At 36.7% G+C, this 23708-nt stretch overlaps 1 protein-coding gene across 2 annotated transcripts in view; it reads left to right on the top strand.

Annotated features, from left to right (window-relative positions):
• Positions 1-23708, top strand: part of LOC127617149 (complexin-2-like) — a 46082-nt gene that overhangs the window by 18281 nt on the left and 4093 nt on the right. For both annotated transcript variants that reach the window (XM_052089062.1, XM_052089064.1), the window contains exons 2-3: positions 15084-15239; positions 20726-20901. In XM_052089062.1, the coding sequence (XP_051945022.1) occupies positions 15209-15239; positions 20726-20901 (207 nt within the window). In that variant the 5' untranslated portion in view covers positions 15084-15208. The remainder of the gene's footprint in view (positions 1-15083; positions 15240-20725; positions 20902-23708) is intronic.

Genomic DNA, 23708 nt, shown 5'->3' with positions numbered 1-23708 from the left:
GGCATTTAGCATTATACATTTTTAATTTAAAGTACTGATTGCCATTGTACCATATCTGCTAACCATGCTAAGTGATGCAAACATCATCTGCAGCCTGAAACTGAACATTGACCGGATGTTAAGTGTGAATGCACTTGGCTGCATAGGAAAGCTATAGGATGCTCCCTTGCTCCCTAATTAGTGAATGACCTACAGTGTGTTTTCTGACTGCATTGGTCTCAGAACAGTTTGAAAGGCACCTTATTTACATCCTAACTACGTATTCAGCCTCAAAGTTCTTTTGGATGCACCCATTGATTGCTAATGCACAATGAATATAGGATTTCTAAGGTAAATTAGTCCTACAGTCCTCATCAGAGGTCATGGTTTTTAACAGTGTGGTGTTTCGCAATAAATCGCTGAAATGTTTTTAAATGGCATATTGGATGAAACTAGAGATGTTACTCTTTTGAGACAATGGGTTTCAATTTAATAAGTTGATGAGGTTTCTTACCCAGATGTATTTTTTTTTTTGGCATTTCTCCCAAAAACAAACTCAACTGAGATCGGCGCCATGTTGTTTTGTCACATAACACCATGCGTCAAAAGGTACTGCATAACAGGAATGACCAGTGTAGTGCTTTTTACATTTCTTGCTCCAGTCACCAGCAATGTTGCAGACAAATTGTGTAGGGACCAACACGCATAACAAGAATAATGTGAGCTAAACCTCAGGAGTGCTCTCAAAGAATACTTAATAGAGAGCCTGACAAAACTACTTTCAAATTTCCATTGGCTTCCCCTTCACTATGCAGCATGTTCTCAAAAGTCAAAGCAAAGCTTTTCTTTTTTTTTGGCCGGGCCGGAAGAGTGAAGCAGTCACAGTAATGAAGTGCTCATCCAATGAGTTCCCTGCAGCCAATTCTGTGCTTCACTGCACCTTTTTTGTGTTCCACTCTTGCTTGATGGTTCACAAAATAAGCTGTTTCCCTGGTAACAACTCAACACACCTGTTTCTATATTGCCACATTAATTAGTTGCAGGCAGTTTGTGAGTAACACAGGTAGACTGCGCTCAGGTGCAGCAAGAGCAGAGATTGAAGTATGTGTATAATCAGTGCTTATTACTTATGTGTATTAGCCTGGCTTTCGATCTTCACACTGATTAGTCCCTCTTTCTCATGTTTATTAGAAGACGTCTGTCCTAAAAGCTTCTTCATTCAGTAAATATAAATTAAGTTCTCATCTGAAACCACTATGAATGCTTCTATTTCTTGTCTAATTTAATTTGTTATACCCCCGGCATAATTCAAGAACGTTCCAGAGCATCTTGTGTGCTTCAGTGTAAGCAAAGAAATCTGACATTTTTTCCCAAATGAGTGATTATAGGCCTAGTCATCTTACTTATTTCTTCTTCATCATTTTATGTCATAAATTTTCTGTTTATTTCCAGTGTTAAATGAAAAAAATCCCACATGGTTTCAAAGTGGCATCAGACTTTATTTGGACCCTACTGTATAAATGTAACAGAAAGGCCCAGTTGAGCCAGGATTCAAACCCAGGACCTTCTTGCTGTGAGGCAACAGTGCTACCCACTGAGCCCACCCACATAGGAAACAAACTGAAATTCAAAAACATTCAAATGAACAGTGACTTAAATATTAAAGTAAAAATAGTTCTGTGACATTTTCTTATAAGATAAAAAGGACACTATGCTAAGTGCTGTTTTCTTTGGCAATAAAAAAATGCATTGCTGTCTTGATCAGGTCAGATGCCTTTTGATCTGTCTCTGTGGCAGTTATTCCACAGTGTTTGTAGTAATAATATCACAATGGCACCACCTTCATCTCTGTACAAATGTACAAAATTAACATGTGCACACACCAAGGTCGCCAAACCTCTCCGTCCTGTGTGTCCTTGTATCCACCCCCCACAGTCCGATGATTTAAAAATGCTGCCTGAACATTTCTGTGCCACCACAGACTGATTGCTTGCCCCTGCCTGGCCTTCCTTTTGAAAACCTCCTGGTTCTGCCCCTGATTCTAGGCATGATGTAATAAAAAACATTCTGAGAATGAACAGATTACTTTGCTGTGTCTGTGTGTAATGATGGATTTCTATAGTATTCTGGCCAGGCCCCATGCCACATATTTAATCTAATCATCAATGGGGCTTTGCTGTCAGAATCACTTTGTAAACTAGGCAGAGCTGCTCCAAGTTTAACCTAATTAACCTTCATGCACTGCCTTCTCCTATTCTTCCCACAACCTCCAACTTCTTCCCTTGTGCTGACAGCAAATCAGTTCCTTATTTATGGTCCAGCTGGGTTTACAGTGTGTGTAACAATTGTTACAATTTCATAATCGGGTGTGATTTTCAGTTTTATTTTATGGAAATTAATTATGTCTGACAGATGTCATAAAGATTCTGTGCTGGCAGACTTCCAACCCAAGAGTGTGTGTAAATATTCATAGTTTTGCCTGAGAATCAGCTCTCTAAAATTCTTAATTCTAAATGGTCAGTTATAAATTTCGAAGTTTGCATATAATGACTACTAAACTGAATATTTGACAGTTCAGTATACAGTATATCTGCAACTCTGCTAGTTCCATGCGTCTCACAGTACTCAGTATTCTCTTCTTGAGCTTTTAAATAATCGCAACTGTAAATTGCAATTGCCATGTAATAAGTGTGATATTTGTAATTTATTGCTAATGTATGTAGCTAATGAATATCCTGGAAATCATCACATTTATTTTGAGACCAAATACTTATTTTTTTTTATTTATTTCAAGGTGATTTAAAAAAATAAAAATTATATATATATATATATATATATATATATATATATATATATATATATATATATATATATATATATATATATATATATATATATATTTATTTATTTTTCTGAATCTGTTTATTTTTGAATAAGCATCTTAATTTGTTACTCAAAAATCATCCTGCTATCCTGCTATTTGTATAAGTTGACAAATTGTGCCCAATAACTATTGCCTGGATTTCCATCTTGTCACTTTTACACTTCTTAGTTTTCACTTTAGTCCCTTATTTAACTCCATAGTCCACCCTGTCTTGTCTCACTGTTGCCCTCTTGTTTACCATTGTTGTCACTTTTGCACTTCTTAGTTTTCACTTTAGTCCCGTATGTAATTCCATAGTCCTTGTTAGCGTTCGTGTTCACTGTTCATTGTTTACACCTGCCCTTGTTAATTTGCCTTTGGTTTCTGTTAATCACCTTGTTATCTTGTTTGAGTTCTGTTCTTTCATTGGCCACCTATCCCATGTTTGTGTATTTATACCCCGTGTCTTTGTTCTGTCTTTGTCAATCGTCGTTTGATGTTGAACCTGGTGTGTCTTTCCCTTTCGAGTTCCCAGTTCATGTCTACCTTGATCTGCTTACCCAGTTTATGTTTCTTTTCCCCATCGTGGGTTGTTACTTTGTGTTTTGCCCTGTTTAGTTATTCAAATAAAGTTCAACTGCGTTTGGATCCGCATCTCCTCGTCTGCCTCGTTAATCAAGCGTAACAACCCCAAGTGAGGGGAAGTCTTTTTACCAAACATCCCCTCGCAAACTTTTTTTATTTTGTTTTCATTTTTTTTTTTATTTGATTCAAAACAACCTTCTGGTGTTATGTCTTTTCATATAATCCACCAATAGTCAATAAAAATGTATGTATTTATTGCACCTTGATACATACACTTTGAGACCAGAAACAAGCTAATTTTCATTGAGGTGTGCCTTTAGCCAAGTTGTACCCTACATTATAACTTGCATATACACTACTAATTTTTTATTGTCTTTTTTTTTTTTAATTAAGTAATAATTGATTAATAAAATGGCTTGGCAAACTTTACAATAATGCCACAGAATAAATGTAAATTGTCTTAAGTTTGCGACTTGCCAAAGGCACGTAACGTTCAACTGAAAAATAGGCTGCAAATGTCATTAACTGTAAAGTCTGTGACTGTTTTATAAAGAATTAATTTATTAGCGTTTATCATTTTAGCAATATTTAGGACTTTGTTTAACCAGTTGGACACATTTCTTTTATCTACATTTTGAAATGCATTTTACAATTTGAATGGATTACAATGTAAATGACGTGTGTTAGCCTAAAAACATCCATTTGTAAATGTCAGGCACTTTGTGTATTACCCTCAGGTAAATGTTGCTCTAGCAGCTTTGGTTTTTGTTTAATTAATTAAACAATCTAACCTAGAAAAGAAGAAAACATTGTTTGTATTGTGAAAACATTATGAAAACATCCTCGGTAGGAAATAAATGGGAATAAAATGGACAAACTCCTCACCAATTATTCTCTTTGTTACGGTCTAGTAGAATTGAGTCCTCTCCTAAACAAGATAGGAAAAATCAGTTCTATTAAAAGGCTAAGGAGTTCTCATTTATGTAGCCTCCAGGGAGCCTGCCTATTTTCCACCTTCATTTCACTATACGCATAAATATTACCGGTCTATAAAATGGCTTGCTAAGGGTTAGAGCCTGAAAACACTCAACAATAGCTGAAATATTTGATTGATTTTCACAAGTTTTTCTTATTTATTGTTAACCCTGCCAGTGCAGTTCGGTGTGATGCAAACATTTAAGATAGTCTATCAAGGAAAAAGACAAAAAAAAAATATTTCCTCAAAGTTTTGCTGCTACTTTATCTCTTCCTTTTTCTTTCAAAGCATCTTTGTTGATAAGAAGCTGCCTGGCAGAAAGGTTTTAGAGTTTTGATGTGTTTTAGAGTTGCATTATAGTCCTGCTTTAAAGTTTTAATCTCCAGGGTTGTTGGGAAAGACAGAAATCCTTCCTTGTCCATATCTATTGATTTGAACTGCCTCCAGGCCTGTTTTACCTGAGTCATTACGATATGGCTGAAGGTAGCTTGCAATAGGCTTAATGGTTGCAGTCAGGGTGTCACCCTTAAATGGCTGTCTTTGAAAGTATCTGCAAGAAGATAAGAGAGGATGTGGACTGAATCAAGGACAACTAATCTTCACAGGAGTCATTATTCCACTGCCTTAGAGAAACATGCTTTAAGTGACTTGTGGGCATTGTACCGCACGCATTTGCTATTTAGGCCTAATTTATGTAACAGCAAGTCACTGAGATTCACGTGTTCATGTGCAGATCAATTTGTGAAAGTAAGCATATAGGAAAATATTGCTGTGGACAAACCATAGTTTTTTTCTCACTTGGCATGTGAGACTTATCAATGACCTTATAATTATTATAATATTTTGAGTTTTTAGCTGTATTATTGCTGTTTAAAATAACAGTCACTTGTCATTTGTACCACACAGTGCAGATTTATAAACGTACTAAAATATATTTTAATGTAAATGTACAAATCCCAAAAGGTTTTTGTGAGTGTTAGGTTTAGGGTTAGGGGATAGAAAATATCAGTAGCTCAGTATAAAAACAATTAAGCCAATGGAAAGCCCTTGTAATGATAAGAGTACCAACATTATAAAGCAATTTTATTTATACGATTCAATTACAATGTGTTAGCAGACACAATACAAATAGTATATGATGTTTTTTACACTGGGATGCAAATAATATTTGCCACAATAATGTAAAAAAAAAAGTCTCTGCCTTACATTTATGCTTTTTCCATTGGGGAAATGCACAATATAAATGGACAGCAAAACCCTGAAGAATGCATCTATTCTTCTTATCAAAGCTTAAGTAAAAACTCCTTCTGAGATGTTCCCTGTACATTTCCATTAATTTATTATGTTGTGTGATTGTGTAAATGGTAAAGTCTTTAATAGGAAGAGTAATAATTTCATGCCCGATTGAGCAAAGTCACTGCCAGCTCTTTCCATGCTTTAAGTAGTTATGATAAAAAAAAGACACTGATAAATAAAAAAAAATAAAAAAAATCCATCACAATATTTTGTGCAGTAAGCATCTAAAATTAATTGTCACATCAATAACTACATTACTTTGTGTATTCATCAGTGATTTTCTATTTTGTAAATAAAATGCCCTACAATGATTGCATAGTTTGAAGTAGGTTATGTAAGGATCCACTTGGAGAATCCACTAATAGCTACTGAAAGTATATGGTCCCATCTTCTTCCTCTTTATCTATATGATATACAACTGTACTATTTTACTGTTCAGTCATGCTTTGTTCATATTAGCTGTCAACGTGCTGCAGGGTTTCATTTTCTGTCCGTCGGCTTGAGCACAATGTTTACTACTGTAACCTTGATGCTTTTATTCGAATCCCATTATTTCTTTTTGTGTTTGGAATGCCCTTCCATTCTAGAATCTCAAAGATGGATTAGATGCACCAATCAATCGGAATGTTGTTTCTCCTTGACATCTTCCTACAATTTATAGTACATTGTGAGCACTTAGAACACACAGATCCATTTGCTGTCTTGGTTTGACAAAACCTGCACATTCATATGTCTATATTATATAGTAATTTGGTGCATTCACAAAGTCAGATGCTGAGCTGTATAGAATATGTTTTTAAAAGAGATATCAGAAAAGAGGTTACTCATTTGTAATTATATGCAAAGCAATGCTTGATAATGCATTATGCACATTCTGCCTGAACCAAGTTTCATGGAAGCAAAGAGGTATACAAAATACTGGCGATACTCTGGTTTGTTGCATCATTGGTATAATATCCTAAAGTTGACTGTTGTGTTGGCTTGGTAGCACTGGTTATACTGGAGCCAGGTTGAACAGAACTAGAATATGGCACACAAACCCCACCTCAAGGTCACAGAAAGGTGTTTTGTGTTGTGCTAATCAAATATCGTGGGTGTTATCAAACCGGAACCCCATTTTGTAACTCTAGAAAGAAGATGAGTAGTATCATGTAAAGTGGTTCTCAGTTGGTTTTGCTTAAGCATCAAGATTTTACATCAAGATCGACAGAGTGGTGACCCAAAATTGTTTATTATAAAAGGTCCTTAAAATTAAACATTGAAATGTTGTAATAAGTAAAGAATAAATTATTAACATGGCACAGGCTGAATAGAAAATTTACAATTTTATAAAAACAACAGCAGAAAAGATTTAGAATGTTAATTAGGGTATAACATATTGATAGGATATTGATATTGGTGGACTAGATCCTGCTATGCTGCTGCTGTTTCTGCAGAGCAAGTACGAAGACTTGCTTTTGCTAGAACAAATGCAGACATGCTACTGCACAACTAGACTTTACAGGCAATCCCCATGTAGCAGCTCTAGACATGTGGAGCTGGGGTGGAGGTATAAATACCATATTACCTATTGGACATACCAGCTTACACCATGTGAGCAAATTGGATTAACGTATCACATGTGAGTGACCTGAGTGGCTAGATTACAAGTTCAAAGAACCTATCAGATTGCGCCATGTAGAGTTTTAAGCACGAATTCCAGACATTTAAGTTACAAAATACATCATAAATGTGATAAATTGCAATTGTTACCTTAAAGAGCTATTTCTATGTAATTAATCTAATAAAATTAGTTTTGTTTGTGTAAGCTAATGTATTGAGGTTGATTCAGTGATGTGGATAAAAGCTTCTGCTAAATGATTAAATGTAATGTAATTATTGTTTATTAAGATGTTAACCACATGAAGTACATGTTTAGGGTATTTTGTGTGTGTGTGTGTGTGTGTGTGTGTGTGTGTGTGTGTGTGTGTGTGTGTGTGTGTGTGTGTGTGTGTGTTGTGCAAATCAATGGGGCTTAAATTTGCTTGTGTCAAATGTATTTATTATTTGTATTTTTATTCGATTTTTTTTAATAGATATGTTTGTTTGTTTATTTGTTTTTTGGATTTATTATTTGATGTCCGTGACCCTATCAGAACAGGCCTGCAACCAATTTTTAGGTGGTTGTTCTTCCTCCTCTTACAAAACCTATTCAAATGTTTTAGTGATTTCTAGAGATACTGTATACAGTAAAAATTCATAGAAATGAAAAGAAGACATAGAAAGTAAATATTTTTTGAAAGGTTATTAAATTCTGAAAATGATACAAACCGTTACTGCACACAGTATTTAGGGTAAATGTCACACTTCTTTCAGAATGTCTTTTGTAAGGAAAAAAGAAGAATGAGGGGTGGAGTGTGAGGGAGTATGTTTCTGACAATTGAAGAGAAAAAGAGCGAGAGCTAGAAAGTGAGAGAGAGATAGGGAAGATTTATCAGAAGGCAGTGAATGCTTTGCTATGTTCCAGCTATCCAAGCATGTTGTTTTCTTTATTGTTCTGTTAGAAATTCTTGAAGACAAATTGCAAAATTCAATAAACTGGTAAGTGGAAAGCAACTTTGTGTAGACAAATATAAGGTATTAGTTTTATAACAACTGCAAAATCTTTCCAGTTTAAATAATGGTAATTTTATTAATCTAATGTCTATTCTTGCAATGCCATTCAGGGGTGGATCTACTGGGGTGGCATGGGGTGGCAAATGCCACCCTTAGAAAAAGCATTGCCATCCCATCTGCAAGCCCTGCATAAGTATCCAAATGTATTAATCATAAATGTAATTTTATTATTGTTGATTTTTACATTGTGTAAGGTTTTATTCATGCCAAACTGCCTAAACTCTCATTGAACACACAAATGACTACAGTCCCATTGACTGATTACAGCAGCAATCAATCACAGCATCGACCAATTGCCTTACTACTATTGCAGTGTACAGTGTTTGGGCTCTCATTGCTGAGTTTATTTCCTTAACAACAATGACCACATGGACAAATACGTGGAAAAAAAAAGAGGTAAAAGAGGAATTTCTCAATTGTTTCCAAGTATTCACTGAATGATTATTAGATGCATTGTTGTCAGTTATGGGTTGAGATGGGTGAGACACGTCCTCAACACTTTTTGAATTAGATTTCGTCAGGCATGTGTATAATCCACCTAAAATATCTCCAGTTCTTGAGTTGGCGTTTCTATTTCATTTGTGTGTGTTTTGACTGGTGATCCACCGCTGGAATTTGTTATTTTGAATGTTATTATAAGTGTTTGTTGCAACTATTATCAGTGTCCTTTAGGGTCAGTAGTTTTGTCGCAGCTCGCACTCTTTTTTTTTGTGTCCCCCATTGTGATGGCCTTTTCAGATATTGTGTGTGTGTGTGTGTGTGTGTTGTCTTTTTCTCTCCCTCTCTCTTAATCGCTCTCAGGTGTGTGTGTGTGTGTGTGTGTGTGTGTGTGTGTGTGTGTGGTAACCAGGTGCTGATTGTTGATTGGGTGCACTGGTGCACAGTGTGTTTCCTCCCATTATAAACTTTATAAAGTGTTTCATGTCTGGGTTTTGTGATGGGAGATTGTTGTTCGTGAACTGTGTCATCTGGGTCATGGGTGCTCAGGTGCTTTCCGGGTTCCCGCTGCTGGAGTGGAGAGTTTGTGGTTGTTGCTGTCTGAATTTCAGAGTTTGCTGTTCTTTCATATACAGAACTGTCAATAAATGTGTCAGTTTCTCCCTGCATCTTTTATTGGATTTTAATTTTTTAAAGTGTAACACCCATCCACTGATGTTCAGATGCAATCAACTTGTTTTATTAAAATAAAAAGTTCAAATTAGAATCCAAAACTTCTAAAAGCTAAAGGAAAAAAGTCACCACTAGATCAATCAGTCATGTTCTTAAAGTGCTGATCTATGTATTCATCTACTGATTAACAAAATCCCAAGACTGATAGTTGCAGATGTAGAAATAAAATGACCATATTATGTGAAATATTTGAGTGCTTAAATCAATCATGTATGACTGTTGATCAAAACAGGTAATTTAAAATAATCTTTAACTGTGCATAACATAATTAATATTCATGAGTTTTGCAGCACTGCCACCCATAGTGCAATTTTCTGTACAGTTTATTTTTATTTGGACCTAACTTTGTGTCAATCTTTGCTTTCAGTTTGATTATTCCAGCTGTTACAAAGGTGATAGGCCTACAGGATTTTATTAATAGAATAACATGGGATATGCCTGCATTTTCCATTCATGGGTACACTTAACAAAGGTGGTTCTCATATCTGCCTGCGAAATGTGTTTAATATGAAAGCAAGTCTTGCACAGAGACCCAGACAGCTCGTATGCTCTGCAAGGTTTTTGGGCTGCTGCCTGAACATTTTCACACTCCTGTTCACACATACAGTGGGCTAATTTCATAAAAATTGTCTCATTTTACAGATTACCCCCTAAATTAAGAAATGATTGAAATAATAAATAAATAACATTGTATATGTTTAAAAGTTTATGATAGACTTTTTTAATGTCTAATTTAAAAGCATACATTTCAGTTCTGTGTCCTCAATTTTCAAGGAAAAAGTATTTTATTCCACTGGATGGCAGGAAGTGCTAGAAAAAGTCATTTTTCTTCTATCACCTTCCATCACATTATACTGTTGAAATCTAGGTGGTGCTAATGAATTTTAGCACTCACCCATAGACAACAAGTCATTTTTTGAAGTGCTGTGAGCTTCCACACTGTTTTGTTGAATACCTTGTCTTCTCAGTTGATGTGTAACATTTAATCTTCTATAGATGATAACCTATTTTGCTGATTATTTGTTTCTCATACTTCTAACAGACTTCATATTTTGTTGCATTTCTTTTTTTACACATCATTGGATTATTCACCCAAGCAATCTTACAAACAAGTCAATTAGTTATTTCTTTAATTCATATTAAAGAAAGAAGTTTGTGGCTATTTGGGGCTTACAGTTCAGTGGACGTTTGCATTTAATGCCTTACCAAAATAAAATTTCCCTTTGTGATATTTGTTTTAATAATTCAAACTGTAGTATTATGGTAAAAAAAAAAAAAAAAAAAAAAAAAACTTGTCACTTTCCTGAGAATGAGAGCTTTCATTTGAAATAGTACTTGTCTATTTAAGTGCTATGTGAAGGACTTTTATATATATTTTTTATTTCTACAACATAGACTCAAGGTGGAGCAATTTGAAACACAACTTATTTTATGTCTTGTTTTGTCATTTTATGTGACTTTTCTCTGGAAAGTACAGATTCTAAGCTTTCAAATGTTACCACATATGCCTAACTTATGCATACAGGGACATCAGGGTGTTCAGTGTTAAAAGTGCTTGCCATATTGCATCTCCTCAGAGTTTAAAAGGTTACAAATAGCCAGAAATCTTCAATAAAGATTTGATAGCTCTTCATATAATGACAAAACTTTAGATGTTCATTGTGTACCTGTAAACAATAGTTAGTTAGACTTTTCTGATTCTTCAGAACTTACTGTGAACTAATTTTGAGTGCCTGCTGTGGGATTTGTCTGGAAGCTTTCTACCAGTATAACATAAATGTGCAGAATTTGTTTGTAGATTGGAGAGACTGGGGACAGATTTCACAGACAATGTCACAGCTTGCCCTACAGATATTGGATATTATATTTTCCTGGGCAATAAAATGTTCAATAGCTAACCCAACACTTTAAGGCAGGGGTCCCCAAACTACGGCCCGCCCCCACATTTGGACCGGCCCTCTGAACAATGCCATGCAGAGAAATATTTTTACAATTTAATTTTAAATATGTTTTAATCATATCATATTTGTATTTGATAATACATATTGGCTTTCAAAATAAAATTTCCCTTAGTTATAATTATTAAAGTAGCCAAATTATTTGTTAGATTCACCCGTATTAACGTTCCATCGCGATCAAGCGGGTGCACGCGATCCAGCAAGAAAATTTAAAGTGACAACAAAATGGCCAAACGGTTGGGAAAGACAAAAGTTGATTCAGAATGCAGGGTATTTAACCAAAAGTGGACAAGTGATTATTTTTTTGTTCAATGCAAAGAAATGGCTGTTTGCCTCATCTGTCAAGAAACAGTCTCCGTGTTCAAAGAATACAATCTGCGCCGACACTATGAAACCCGCCACAGAGACAAGTATGCGAGTTTACAAGGCCAAATGAGAGCAGACAAAGTGTCGAAGCTAAAAAGTGGACTATCTGCTCAGCAAAATACGTTTGTACGGCAAACCCAGTTGAACCAGTCATCCATTCGAGCTAGCTGTCAGGTAGCTAAACTGATTGCAACCTGCGGTAGGCCATTCATTGATGGTGAGTTCGTAAAGAAATGTATGAATGCTGTTGCGGAGGAGGTTTGCCTCGATAAGAAAGACGTCTTAAATGCGGTGAGTCTGTCCGCAAGTACAATCACCAGACGAATTGAAGAAATGGGGTATAATGTATATGCCCAGCTGAAGGAAAAAGTGAAAGAATTAGATTTTTTTGCATTAGCGCTGGATGAAAGTAATGACGTGCAGGACACGGCACAGCTGCTCATTTTTCTTCACGGAGTTAGCTCAAACTTTGAAGTGTCCGAGGAGCTGGCAGCCCTAAAATGTCTCAAAGGTACTACGACAGGGGAGGATATTTTTGGTAAAGTGTGCCAAACGATAGAAGAGTTGGATCTAGACTGGTCTAAGCTGGCCAGCATCACGACTGACGGAGCTCCTAGTATGGTTGGCGCGTCAAGGGGACTGATAGGACGCATGAATAGAGAAATGGAGGAAAGAGGTCTCATGCCCCCTTTACAAGTACACTGCCTAATTCACCAGCAAGCACTGTGCTGCAAAGTTCTGAAGTGGGAATCGATTATGAAAGTGATGGTATCATGTATAAACTTCATCAGAGCAAACAGACTTAAACACAGGCAGTTCCAAGTCTTTCTGTCTGAGCTAGAGTCTTCTCACGGAGATGTGCTTTACCACACAGAAGCCCGATGGTTAAGCCGGGGCAGAGTTTTGAGGCGTTTTTACGAGCTGCTACCCGAAATCAATGTTTTTCTTCTGACAAAGGGCAAAACTGTCCCAGAACTGATCGACACAAAAAGGAAATGGGACCTCGCCTTTTTAACAGATGTGACAGAAATGTTGAATGGCCTCAACGTGCAGCTCCAAGGCAAGGGGAAACTAATATGTGACATGTATTCCCACATAAAAGCATTTGAGGTGAAACTAGCACTGCTTGTGGGACAAGTGCAAAAGCAAGACTTCACCCATCTCCCTGTTACCCAAAGCCTCTCAGCTGAGAAACCAGTGGTCCCATTCCCAGCTGAAAAGTCAGTGGAAGCGCTGGAAATGCTGAAGGCGGAGTTTGATGTGCGATTCCGTGAGCTACATGTCCACGCTAAAGAAATCAGCCTTTTTCAGATCCCTTTTGCTGCTGACATTGACGAAGCCCTGCCTTCTTATCAGTTTGAGTTGGCTGAGTTACAGAACTGTGATGTTCTTAAAGACGCGTTTAAGCCCAACAGTCTCATTGAATTCTATACTGTCCTCCCTAACGAGACCTACCCAAACATCAGAAGGAATGCAATGAAGATGTCCACACTTTTTGGCACATATATCTGTGACCAAACCTTTTCACGCATGAAACTGATGAAAAATCAGATGAGATCAAGACTCACTGATGAACATTTGCATCAGTCTTTGAGTCTTTGAGACTGGCTGTGACAGGAATGGAACCTGACATTGGACTTCTCACCAGCCAGAAACAAGCCCATAGTTCACACTGATTAGCCTAATACGCATGAGTAAGTAAATAATTTGATTTCAATAGCAATGAATATGAAAAAATGTCATTACGATAGTAATAATGCTCTTTTAATAGGCTATATATCACTTGATATGTATGGTGCATAAATAATAAATTAATCTAGCATTAGGAGGCATAATACTGTAAATCCATTTAAAATCATAATAAAATCTCCACAATAAATCACTCCGGCCCTCCATTATAGAAAGGAAAAATGATGTGGCCCTCATAGAAAATAGTTTGGGGACCCCTGCTTTAAGGTATGTGCCAATATAGAAATAGATTTTCCAGAATGAACCTGAAGTACTATTACATGTTGTAACGTAGTCAATGGAAAGGAGGAGGCGAGAACCGGCTTGATAATATAAATAATATTTTAATAATAAACCGAAACAAAAGACACAAACACACTTGACGGACATGTCCATAAACTAACTCTCTCCCTCGCACAATCCTCCGCACTTGGTCTTTATCCCTCTCGGAGGCTTGATTAGCCTGATAAGGGACCGGGTGTGTATGATCATGACCCGGCCCCGCCCTCTGCCCTGCCACATTCGTCCCTCATTCTCTCAGGCAGGGCAGCCTGTGGCAGGGCAGCCTGGGGGGGTGTGCATGACGTACACCCCCCCCCCTCTTTTCCTGGGGAGGGGCGTGCCTCTTGCCCCATCTGCCGGCAGGTCATCCCTGTCTACCTGGACAAGGGAGGGGACAAGGGGAGGGAAACAGAAATAATTAAATAACGGGGGTATTCCTGTAACAGTGTAGTAACCCCCCCAGACAGAACGCCACGCCGAGTTCTTGGGGAACAGAAGGGGTCTCCCCCACCCCTGGCAGCGGTTCTTCTGCTCCAGGCAGTCGGCAGCGAGCCCCTCCCCGCTTGCGGTCGGCGGTCTCAGACCCCGCCACTTTTCAGCGGCTGGTAGAGGACTCCTCCGCCCCCGGCAGCAGCCCTGACCGCTCCAGGCATTCGGTTAGGAGCCCCTTCTCCCCTCGCGGTCGGCGGCCGTCGTCCGCTTCCAGGCGGCCGGGCTCCTCATCCCCGTGGCTGCTCCATTGCGGTGGACGATAGTGGCGAGAACTCTACTACGGCGTATCCCTCCTTCTTCCCGTGTTTCGGCACCAGTGTAAAGCAGTCAATGGAAAGGAGGAGGCGAGAACCGGCTTGACAATATAAATAATAGTTTTAATGATAAACTTAAAAGACAAACACACACACGATGGACATGTCCGTAAACTATCTCTCTCTCCCGCACAATCCTCCGCAGCTGGCCTTTATCCCTCTCGGAGGCTTGATTAGCCTGATAAGGGACCGGGTGTGTATGATCACGACCCGCCCCCGCCCTCTGCCACACATGTATTATTCACTCGTCAGAAATTATGGTTCTTTTTGGAGATTGCTTAACCTGGTAGAGAGCATTTTTGAATTTCAGCTCCAAAACTGATGGTTGAGGTCATATTGCTACTGTTGTGATGATATAAATGAAATATCAGTGTTTCTATATCACATGCTGATCATCTTTCCTCTCTTTTGTCCAATAGGTGTAAAGGATTCATCAGGACAAATAAGATATATTCACTGTGGTGGATCAACATAATCAAGGTCACAGTTAGACTAAATGCAAAATTCTCTTTAGCTTTAAGAGGACCAGATATCTGAGTGCATCATGGATTTTGTGATGAAGCAAGCACTGGGCGGTAAGTGTCATACTGTCGCCATTTCTGTGCAACTGAGAGATATGCATTAATATACATTTTGCATATATCATGGTGCTGTTTCCACAAAGATACTGCATAGAAAAAAGTCCAAATGTCATCCAAATGTCATTTTGCTAATCTTGCAAATTTGCAGGCACTCAAGGAATCCAAAATCAGTGTCTACATTTGAATGGGTTTGCATTTGAAACATGGCAGAAAATGCATACAATTACACAGAAATGAATAAGGGTTTAAATTCAACTACCTATATGTTGCATAGGCAAAGACATTCTTCAAAAGTCCATACAGTTGAACAATAACAAAACAAAGTATTTATTGATTTGGATATACAGTAGTTTCACTTTATTTGATGGGCAGTGTGTATAGCTTATGGATTTGCTCTATCAGTGGTCATTGGGCCCTTAAATCAATTTCATGATTTTGTTTTATCAGCTGAGTGACAATGGGCAATAAAACGAAATGTATTTCTCTGCCGCCAATTCCCTTGAGTGGTCAAGATGTAGTTGATAGCCTTCTGGAAGGCTGCTGTGACAACATGATGACCTTCTATGTGAAATGTCTTCAAGCAACATAGATTGTGATTTCACTGCACATCAAATTTTACACAGCTCATTTGATGTTCTGCACTGATAAGACCAAGATGTGAGATTTTGATTATGAATTGTGAATTAGAAATTTGAAATAGGTAATTAATGCATAATTAGGTTTAGGTTTATATAGTGCTGCAAAAGGGACTTTTAGGTGCTTTAACTGGTCACCATTTGTCCAGATTTATTTATTTAACTTATTTTGGCCCTTTTTAATCAAATTGTCATTATATTTCATTTTAAATGGTTCTACAGTGTGACGTATTTTTAAAGTACAAATATTCAGCATATGTTGTCTTTCAATTTACATGACGTCATGATAGCTGCATGGTTAATACAAAAAAATTTAGTTATAAATAGTTTTAGATGATTACAGCATGTCACAATGCAGGACATGTCTCATGGGTATTTCATATTAACTACCTAAAGAAAGCTACAGTATGTGTATCTTAAAGTAGCACATTTATATATATATATATATATATATATATATATATATATATATATAAAAACACTTTAATAATTTGATCTTATAGTCTACAAATGTTCATCAAATGTGTTCTTTATTGTGTATGGAGCATCTCTTTTTAAACAGACAGACATTGCTTAAATTCTGCTCATTTAAGCTTTGAAGCAATTGGAGCATGATTTACCCATGAAAGACATCCATTATTAAACAGACTTACAGTAGCCAGAATTTCTCAACCCTTGCAAATTATTCAGAAGCATATAGTATTCTTTCAAGCTCCCACAGAGAAGTCGAACGCTGCCCTTCCAGTTCAGCAGACTGTAAAAAACTACTTTCATGTTTGGTCTGATTGTGTGAATAAAGTTTAACAAAGGAATAAAAAGGCATAACGAAAAGAAAAACATGAATTCATGAATTACCCTGTTTATATTCATGTTAATCTATCCACAGATTTCAGCTCACAATAAGCAATAAGCACACGAAATATGTCTGAATATTTTATGTATAATGTTTGTTTTAGAGACTTTATTAATGGAATGTTCCAGGTTCAATACAAGCCTATGTTTAATACAAGTTAATCTCAATCGACATTTCTTTTACATACTAATGTCGATTACCACAAACAGTAGTTTCAACTTGCCACAAGATGCAAACATACGGATTAACAGGATATTAGTATAATAAAATAAGGATTTATAGTCAAGGGCTATACTGGATTAAAGGTCTGCCAACATTGCATCGTCATGACAACAATGTTATAATGTTTGATAAAGCTTTGATTTAATATATATATATATATATATATATATATATATATATATATATATATATATATATGTATATACTGTATATAAAAGGTTAAATCAAAAGGATAAAAGGATGAATCAACATTTTGTGTTAGTCAGTATTATGCCACAAATGCTGTCGGTTGAGTTTAACTTGTAACTCAACATGTCTTTAAAGGCTAGCAGTGCTGGTATTATGAAATGCAATTGACCTATTTTACTACTACTACTTAACTGTTATGAAAGAATTTACTTAATATGCTAATTTGCTAAGCTCTGATAATTCTCATATCATTAAGAATTAGGGCTTTTCCTGAGATATTGGAGTACAGTTCCAGCCGCGGTGTCATGGTTATGTATAGCCCAGATTTGCTCCTCCATCCATAACATCACTGCTGTTTGTGCAGAGTGCTTTGATGTAAAGCCATGGACAATCTGATAGAGGGAGGCAATTCTTTTATGTTAACCATCCTCTATTTGGCTTCAAACATGACAACAGGACTACATTTGGTGACTTACATCTTCACTTTAAGCACTCAAGAGTGGTAATTGCTTTGCGCTTGTAGAACAATGTGTGTGGCAATTCATAGTGAAAATGCAATTTTTATTTGTACAGATGGCAGTGGAAAAGAAAACACTGAAGCTTATTTTACAACCATCAATTCAGTTGACAGACACCTTGTATGTACCTTCTGCTCTTTTCAGACTTATTAGAAATAGAAGGTGCCAAAAATGACCTTGAACAGCTGTTAAATGTGAAATACTGTTTGCACAGTGTCCCCTAATAGTATTTGGAAACCAAAGCCAATTGCATTTGATAAGAAAATATCTAACCAAAGGGTGTGGGTTAGCGTTTGAATGACCTGAGGACATAGTTAGTGAGTGCTAATGTGTTAGTTCCTTACACACATAGAAACAAGCACACAGACACACACACAGTTAAAAGCCACTTAAAGAGTTCATCGCCACTCTCCCATTGAATGTCCAGAGTGTTAAATGGTAGCAAATAAACACAAGTAAAGGTAGTGTGTAGACATTGACAGTGGATTTCAAATGCACTCTTGTGCATAATAAATGAGTGGCATTAATAATAAATGAGTGCAGGTCTTGCGTTTGCTTGTAGAGACACTAGACACATGGCACAAAGCCATTATGCAATTGATTAATTGACTTAAAGCAAGACTATAGCATTTTGGTAACACTTTACAATAAGGTTCAGTGTGTTAAACTTAACAATGAATAATACTTTTAGAGCATGTATTAATCTTAGTTATTTTAAGGTTATTTTCAAAATATTCTAATACATTTGATATAAAATCAATAGTTGGTTTTGTTAACATTAGTTATTGCAATAAGAACTAATATGAATTAACAATGAATAATTTTATTTAACTAACATTAACTAAGATTAATAAATGCTGTAAAAATATATATTGTTATTAGTTTGTTCATGATACCTAATGCATTAACTAATGTTAACGAATGGAACCTTATTGTAAAGTGTTACCAGAATTTTTTAAAGGGATAGTTCACACAAAAATACAAATTATTTTAATTTACTCAAGTATATGACTTGTTTCTTCTGCGGAGCACAAACAAAGATTTTTGGAAGAATAAATTAGCTCTGTATGTCCATACAATGCAAGTGAATTGTGACCAAAATGTTAAAGCTGCATAAAGGGCATAAAAACAACATAAAAGTAATCCATATCAACCACTCCAATGGATTAATCTATGTCTTCTGAAGCGATCCAATTGGTTTTGGGTGCGAATAGACCAATATATATATATATATATATATTATTATTATTATTATTATTTTTTTTTCACTATAAATTGTGACATCAGCATTCACCTTGCCAATTCTGATATCAATCTCAATTACACTTCTTAGTGCCAATACATGGATAAAACCACTGGAGTCTTATGGATTATCTTTATGATGCCTTTTTGGTTTTTGGAGCTTCAAAAATTTTGGTCACCATTCACTTGCATTGTACAGACCTACAAAGCTGAGATATTCTTCTGCAGAAGAAACAATGTAATACATATCTGGAATGGCAAGAGGATGAGTAAATGATGAGAGAATTCTGTGTTTAACATCTGGATGAAAAGAACATCGAGGTACAGTATATGCAAACAGTGCCTTTGCTTGGAAGCTTTTATTAATGCACCGACTTGCTAGTTGTGGCAGTTGTTTGCTGAGATCAAAACAAGCAGCTTTATGATGTAGAATGCACAGTGTGAAAGAGCTACACCAATGAAGCAGATGGCTGTGAGAGGAGTGGCACATGCATCATTCTGGTTTTGGCTTCATCATTTTGGCTCCAGTATATCAACATATCAGGATATCACACAGAGTAAACAATAACGCTGCAATCACCTTGCAAGAAATCACTTCTTAAACAGCATCTCTGTCTTTATGGAAAAAAAGAGTAAAACACTGCCAGTACCACTGTAACAATTGGTGTCTTGGAGTGGAAGAGCGGAAACACAGGAATAGAATCTTTTAATTTCAAATCGCTGGAGTGGAACAAAAAATAAAGCTCAAGACCACAACGTAACACTTCAAGGTCTGAAAAAGCAATGGGCAAAACTTGATGGTATTTATACACAAAAACTAAATGAGGGAGTGATGAGCAGTTGGGAATGATGAGCAGTTGGGAATGATGAGGACTTTGAATTCTGGGAAATGTAGTACAGGAGAAAACTTCAAAATAAGGCTACGTCTACATTCATTTGGATACATTTGAAAACGGTGTTTTCGTTTCAAAACGCTCTCTGTCCACACAGTTTAAGCTTTTTCCAAAAGTTGCTTTTTCCACACTGAAATGTACGAAAATGCTTAAATCGGGTCACTGCGCATGCGGAAAATCCCCGCAGCATGTACAGTCTGAAACTCAAACGCAATTGTCGTCATGTTCCATTGTCAGACACCAATTCCGAGTAAACTTCCCTTCGCCTTTGAAGGAATGCAATGTGAAGGTTGCACAAAGTGACATTTATTTTTTAACAACGCTATCAATGTGAGTATCAAGCACTGCTATAACACAGGTCACCATCTTGATTGTTTTAGTTGGATAGATCACATGACTAAAAATGCATCATCGTTTTCCAAAGCATCTGTTTTCACAGTCCATACTACAATGCAAAAACGGCGTTTTAAAATGTATCCAATTTGGAGTGCGTTTTCAAAAAGCTCTCGGTGTGGATGGAAGGCCAAAATGGAGAGCAAAAGATGCATTTTCAAACGAAAACATATTACTGTGGACTAGGCCTAAGAGTCCTTGAAGAATATGAGGGAGACAGACTGTTACATTACCGGATTGGAGAGCCAAGGCGGAGTCCAGGGTTCAGAGGGCGAAGGCGGAGGGGCCTACCCTAGTCTGTGAAGTTACCAGGGCTGATGGTTGAGCCGGTGACTTGAGGGGAACTGGCAGATCAGAGGAGGGAGGAGGAGCCATGGAAGGCATCAAGGGGTTGAAGGGAGCCTGCAGAGGTGGGGCTGATGGGCTAATCCTATATAAAAATGTAAAGCCCACTGGCTTCTCTCTCCTGCCAGTTTGTGAATAAGATTTATCGTGAGACATGATGGTAGTAATATTTCTTTGCTTATATATACAGGGGCCACCAAAGATATGGGGAAGATGTTAGGAGGAGAAGAGGAGAAGGACCCAGATGCCCATAAGAAGGAGGAAGAGAGGCAGGAGGCCCTGAGACAACAAGAGGAGGAGCGAAAGGCCAAACATGCTCGCATGGAGGCGGAGAGGGAAAAGGTCAGACAGGCCATTCGAGATAAGGTAAGCTTTTTACATTTCCTGTGACAGCTGCTTATTCTATTAAGACCACACAAAATTAGAACAATTGGTAAATATAGGGGCCTTTTGATAATAACTAATCAATATCGATCTAAAACAGGATAAAGCAATAGTTCTATCATAACAGGACTCAATGAGTAATGTTTGTGTGCAAATACCACATCAAATAAGAATCACCATTACACTTTTAATCAAATTTGCAGGAGACCATAATGCCAGCTAATTACCGCAATTGAACAGGTCCTTCATAATGGAAGAAACAGCTTCATGCACAGCTTCCCTTCACATGGCTTAAGTTAGTCAGTGTCAACTGTAGCAATAAGGGGGCTTTCACACTGGGCATGTTTGCTGCGGTCCAATTCCGAGTGCGATTGTTTCCCTTGCCCCCTGCAGTCTTGGTCTGGTTTCACACTGACTTGATTCTATCGAATCCCGGTCCATTTGCGTTCATATTACGTCATCACAAAAACGCATGGTGAACACAATGCAACTCATCATTCTTTTAGTTTTTTTGGTGCCATTATTCACAGCAGAGTGAACGACAACTGCGTATTTGTGCTTCATGGCGTAACTCATCAGATGTCCAGGGGAGGGTGGCTTGCTGCTGCTCGCAAAAGCATTTTTTGAGGAGACAGCTGATTGCAAAGAAATTCATTTGCATCTTTGTTTACACTGCACGCTTACTCACACTCGTGTCCAAGGTGAAGTTATCGCCACTGTCTTCTCCTATTATAGCCTATAATTATAACCTATAATTGTATTTATATATAGTATTTATAAGGTGTATAGACAGATAGACAGACAGTATTTATTGTGTTGATTGTACTTGTATGTCATTGTGGTGTCATTACTTTTTTGGGACTTTCAGGAATTTATAGATCCTAGTGTTTTGTCGATACTAACAATGTTCGTTATCGGCTAAAACGCATGCGCAGGTTACTTTACTGCCTGAACCAGTGCGCACCCGAATTCGAGTCACTTTCACATTCACGCGAATTGCGCTACAGTTCTATTGCAACCGAACTCAGACCACCTCCTACAGGTAGTCTCGGGTTCTGTACCGCGGTGCGCACCCAGCATGACAGCTTTCACATTACCAATTTTTCATGCAAATCGTGCTCTGTTTCAAACTAAACTGACAGTGTGAAAGCACCCTAAGAAGCACCATGACAGCATCTGGACATGTCATGATCTTGTTCAATCAAGAGTGGCAGAGAAACTGATTAGTCCCAGACAGTGTTGGGTGTAATGCATTACTAAGCTATTAATTACTGTAATTAAATAGCTTTTTCATTGACAAAGTAAGGGGTTACTCCTAATTTTATAGTAATTTAATTACAGTTACTTCTGATGTAATTGTGTAAAATACTTTATAAAATATAGAACAATCCTATATAAAACAATAGTGACTATAAAATTTAAATTTAACGACTAATGTTAAAATATGTTTTCTAATTTAACGCTGTCCCCTGAAATGATTTTTTTCAGTTCATGAATTATTTATTTATTTGAAAGAATTAAAAGAAAAGTTTCATGTCTATCCTTGTATTTTTCAGTTGGTCGAGGTCGATAAGGGTTTTAGAAAGTAATTAGCAATAAGTAATGCAATTACATTTCAGACAGAGTCATTATTAAACTAATTACACTGTAAAATATGTAATTAGTAGTTAGTAATTAATACATTTTTTTAGAGTAACTTTCCCAACACTGGTCCCAGATGACTTTGAGGCCAGTATGATTAAATCTGAGCTTTTGGCCGTTAGTGTGCTTGCATTGGGGGAAAAAATATAAAGTATATAAAAGTTTGGACAAATGTACAGTAGAAAAGTAAATGATGAATATGACTCATAAAAAGCTCTTTAATATATATATATATATATATATATATATATATATATATATATATATATATATATATATATATATTTTTTTTTATTTCTTTTTTTAGCTTAGACCTTGAAATGCAGAAACGGTCTTGATAAACATCTTTCCATAACTAACTAACAGTGCAGCAAAGATGTCACTACCATCTGATGTAGTGGCACCAAAGGCATAGGTTTGGTTTGAAAGTTGGTAGGGGCATATTGAAAGGATAATATTCAAAATATTTGTATTAAGAAAATGTGAGATAATATAGGCAAAATAGCATTATTACCTTATATAACAAGTCTCATTGTTTTATTTCTTTGCCCCACCATATTAAATATTCTTTTTTTTTTTTTTTAAGAATTTCTAAATAATAAACAAATTAAGAACTGACCACTAGGGCTGCATGGAAAGGAGGAAAAATGTGATAAGCAATAAACTTGGATAATGTGACAGCGATATGTGATTCGATAACCCTAAGATTAATGGGTCAAAATAGAACATTATCTTTTTCAAGAAGATTTACCTCGAGAAAATGAAATCCAAAGGACATGAAGTGTCATTCTGTAAAATGTATTATCCAGCATTAAACAAATGGATATCTAAACAAAGTGTAGAGTAAATTAACAATTTGCATGTGCAAAATGATATGGGGAGAATGGAGCATTGACATTTTTCCCCACTTTCTGCTTTTCAACTCCCTTTACTACCACATCATCTTTTCTCATATTGCTTATTTAAATTTTTATCTGAAAAGGCCTCCTGAACAAAGCAGGCATTAGACTTCGGTTCCAACTAATGACGTTTTTTGATCACAAATGTCTTATTTTATTGATTGTGTATAGATCCCGATGTTCTTCTCCAATGTGCAAAATAAAAAATGTATTGGTAGTTATATTAGCATGTAAAATCCCTGAACCTCT

The sequence above is a fragment of the Xyrauchen texanus genome, chromosome 23, assembly GCF_025860055.1.
Source record: "Xyrauchen texanus isolate HMW12.3.18 chromosome 23, RBS_HiC_50CHRs, whole genome shotgun sequence".
In the NCBI taxonomy this organism is placed as follows: Eukaryota; Metazoa; Chordata; class Actinopteri; order Cypriniformes; family Catostomidae; genus Xyrauchen; species Xyrauchen texanus.
Note: the sequence above shows the minus strand (reverse complement) of the source record. Positions and strands in the feature narration are given on the sequence as shown.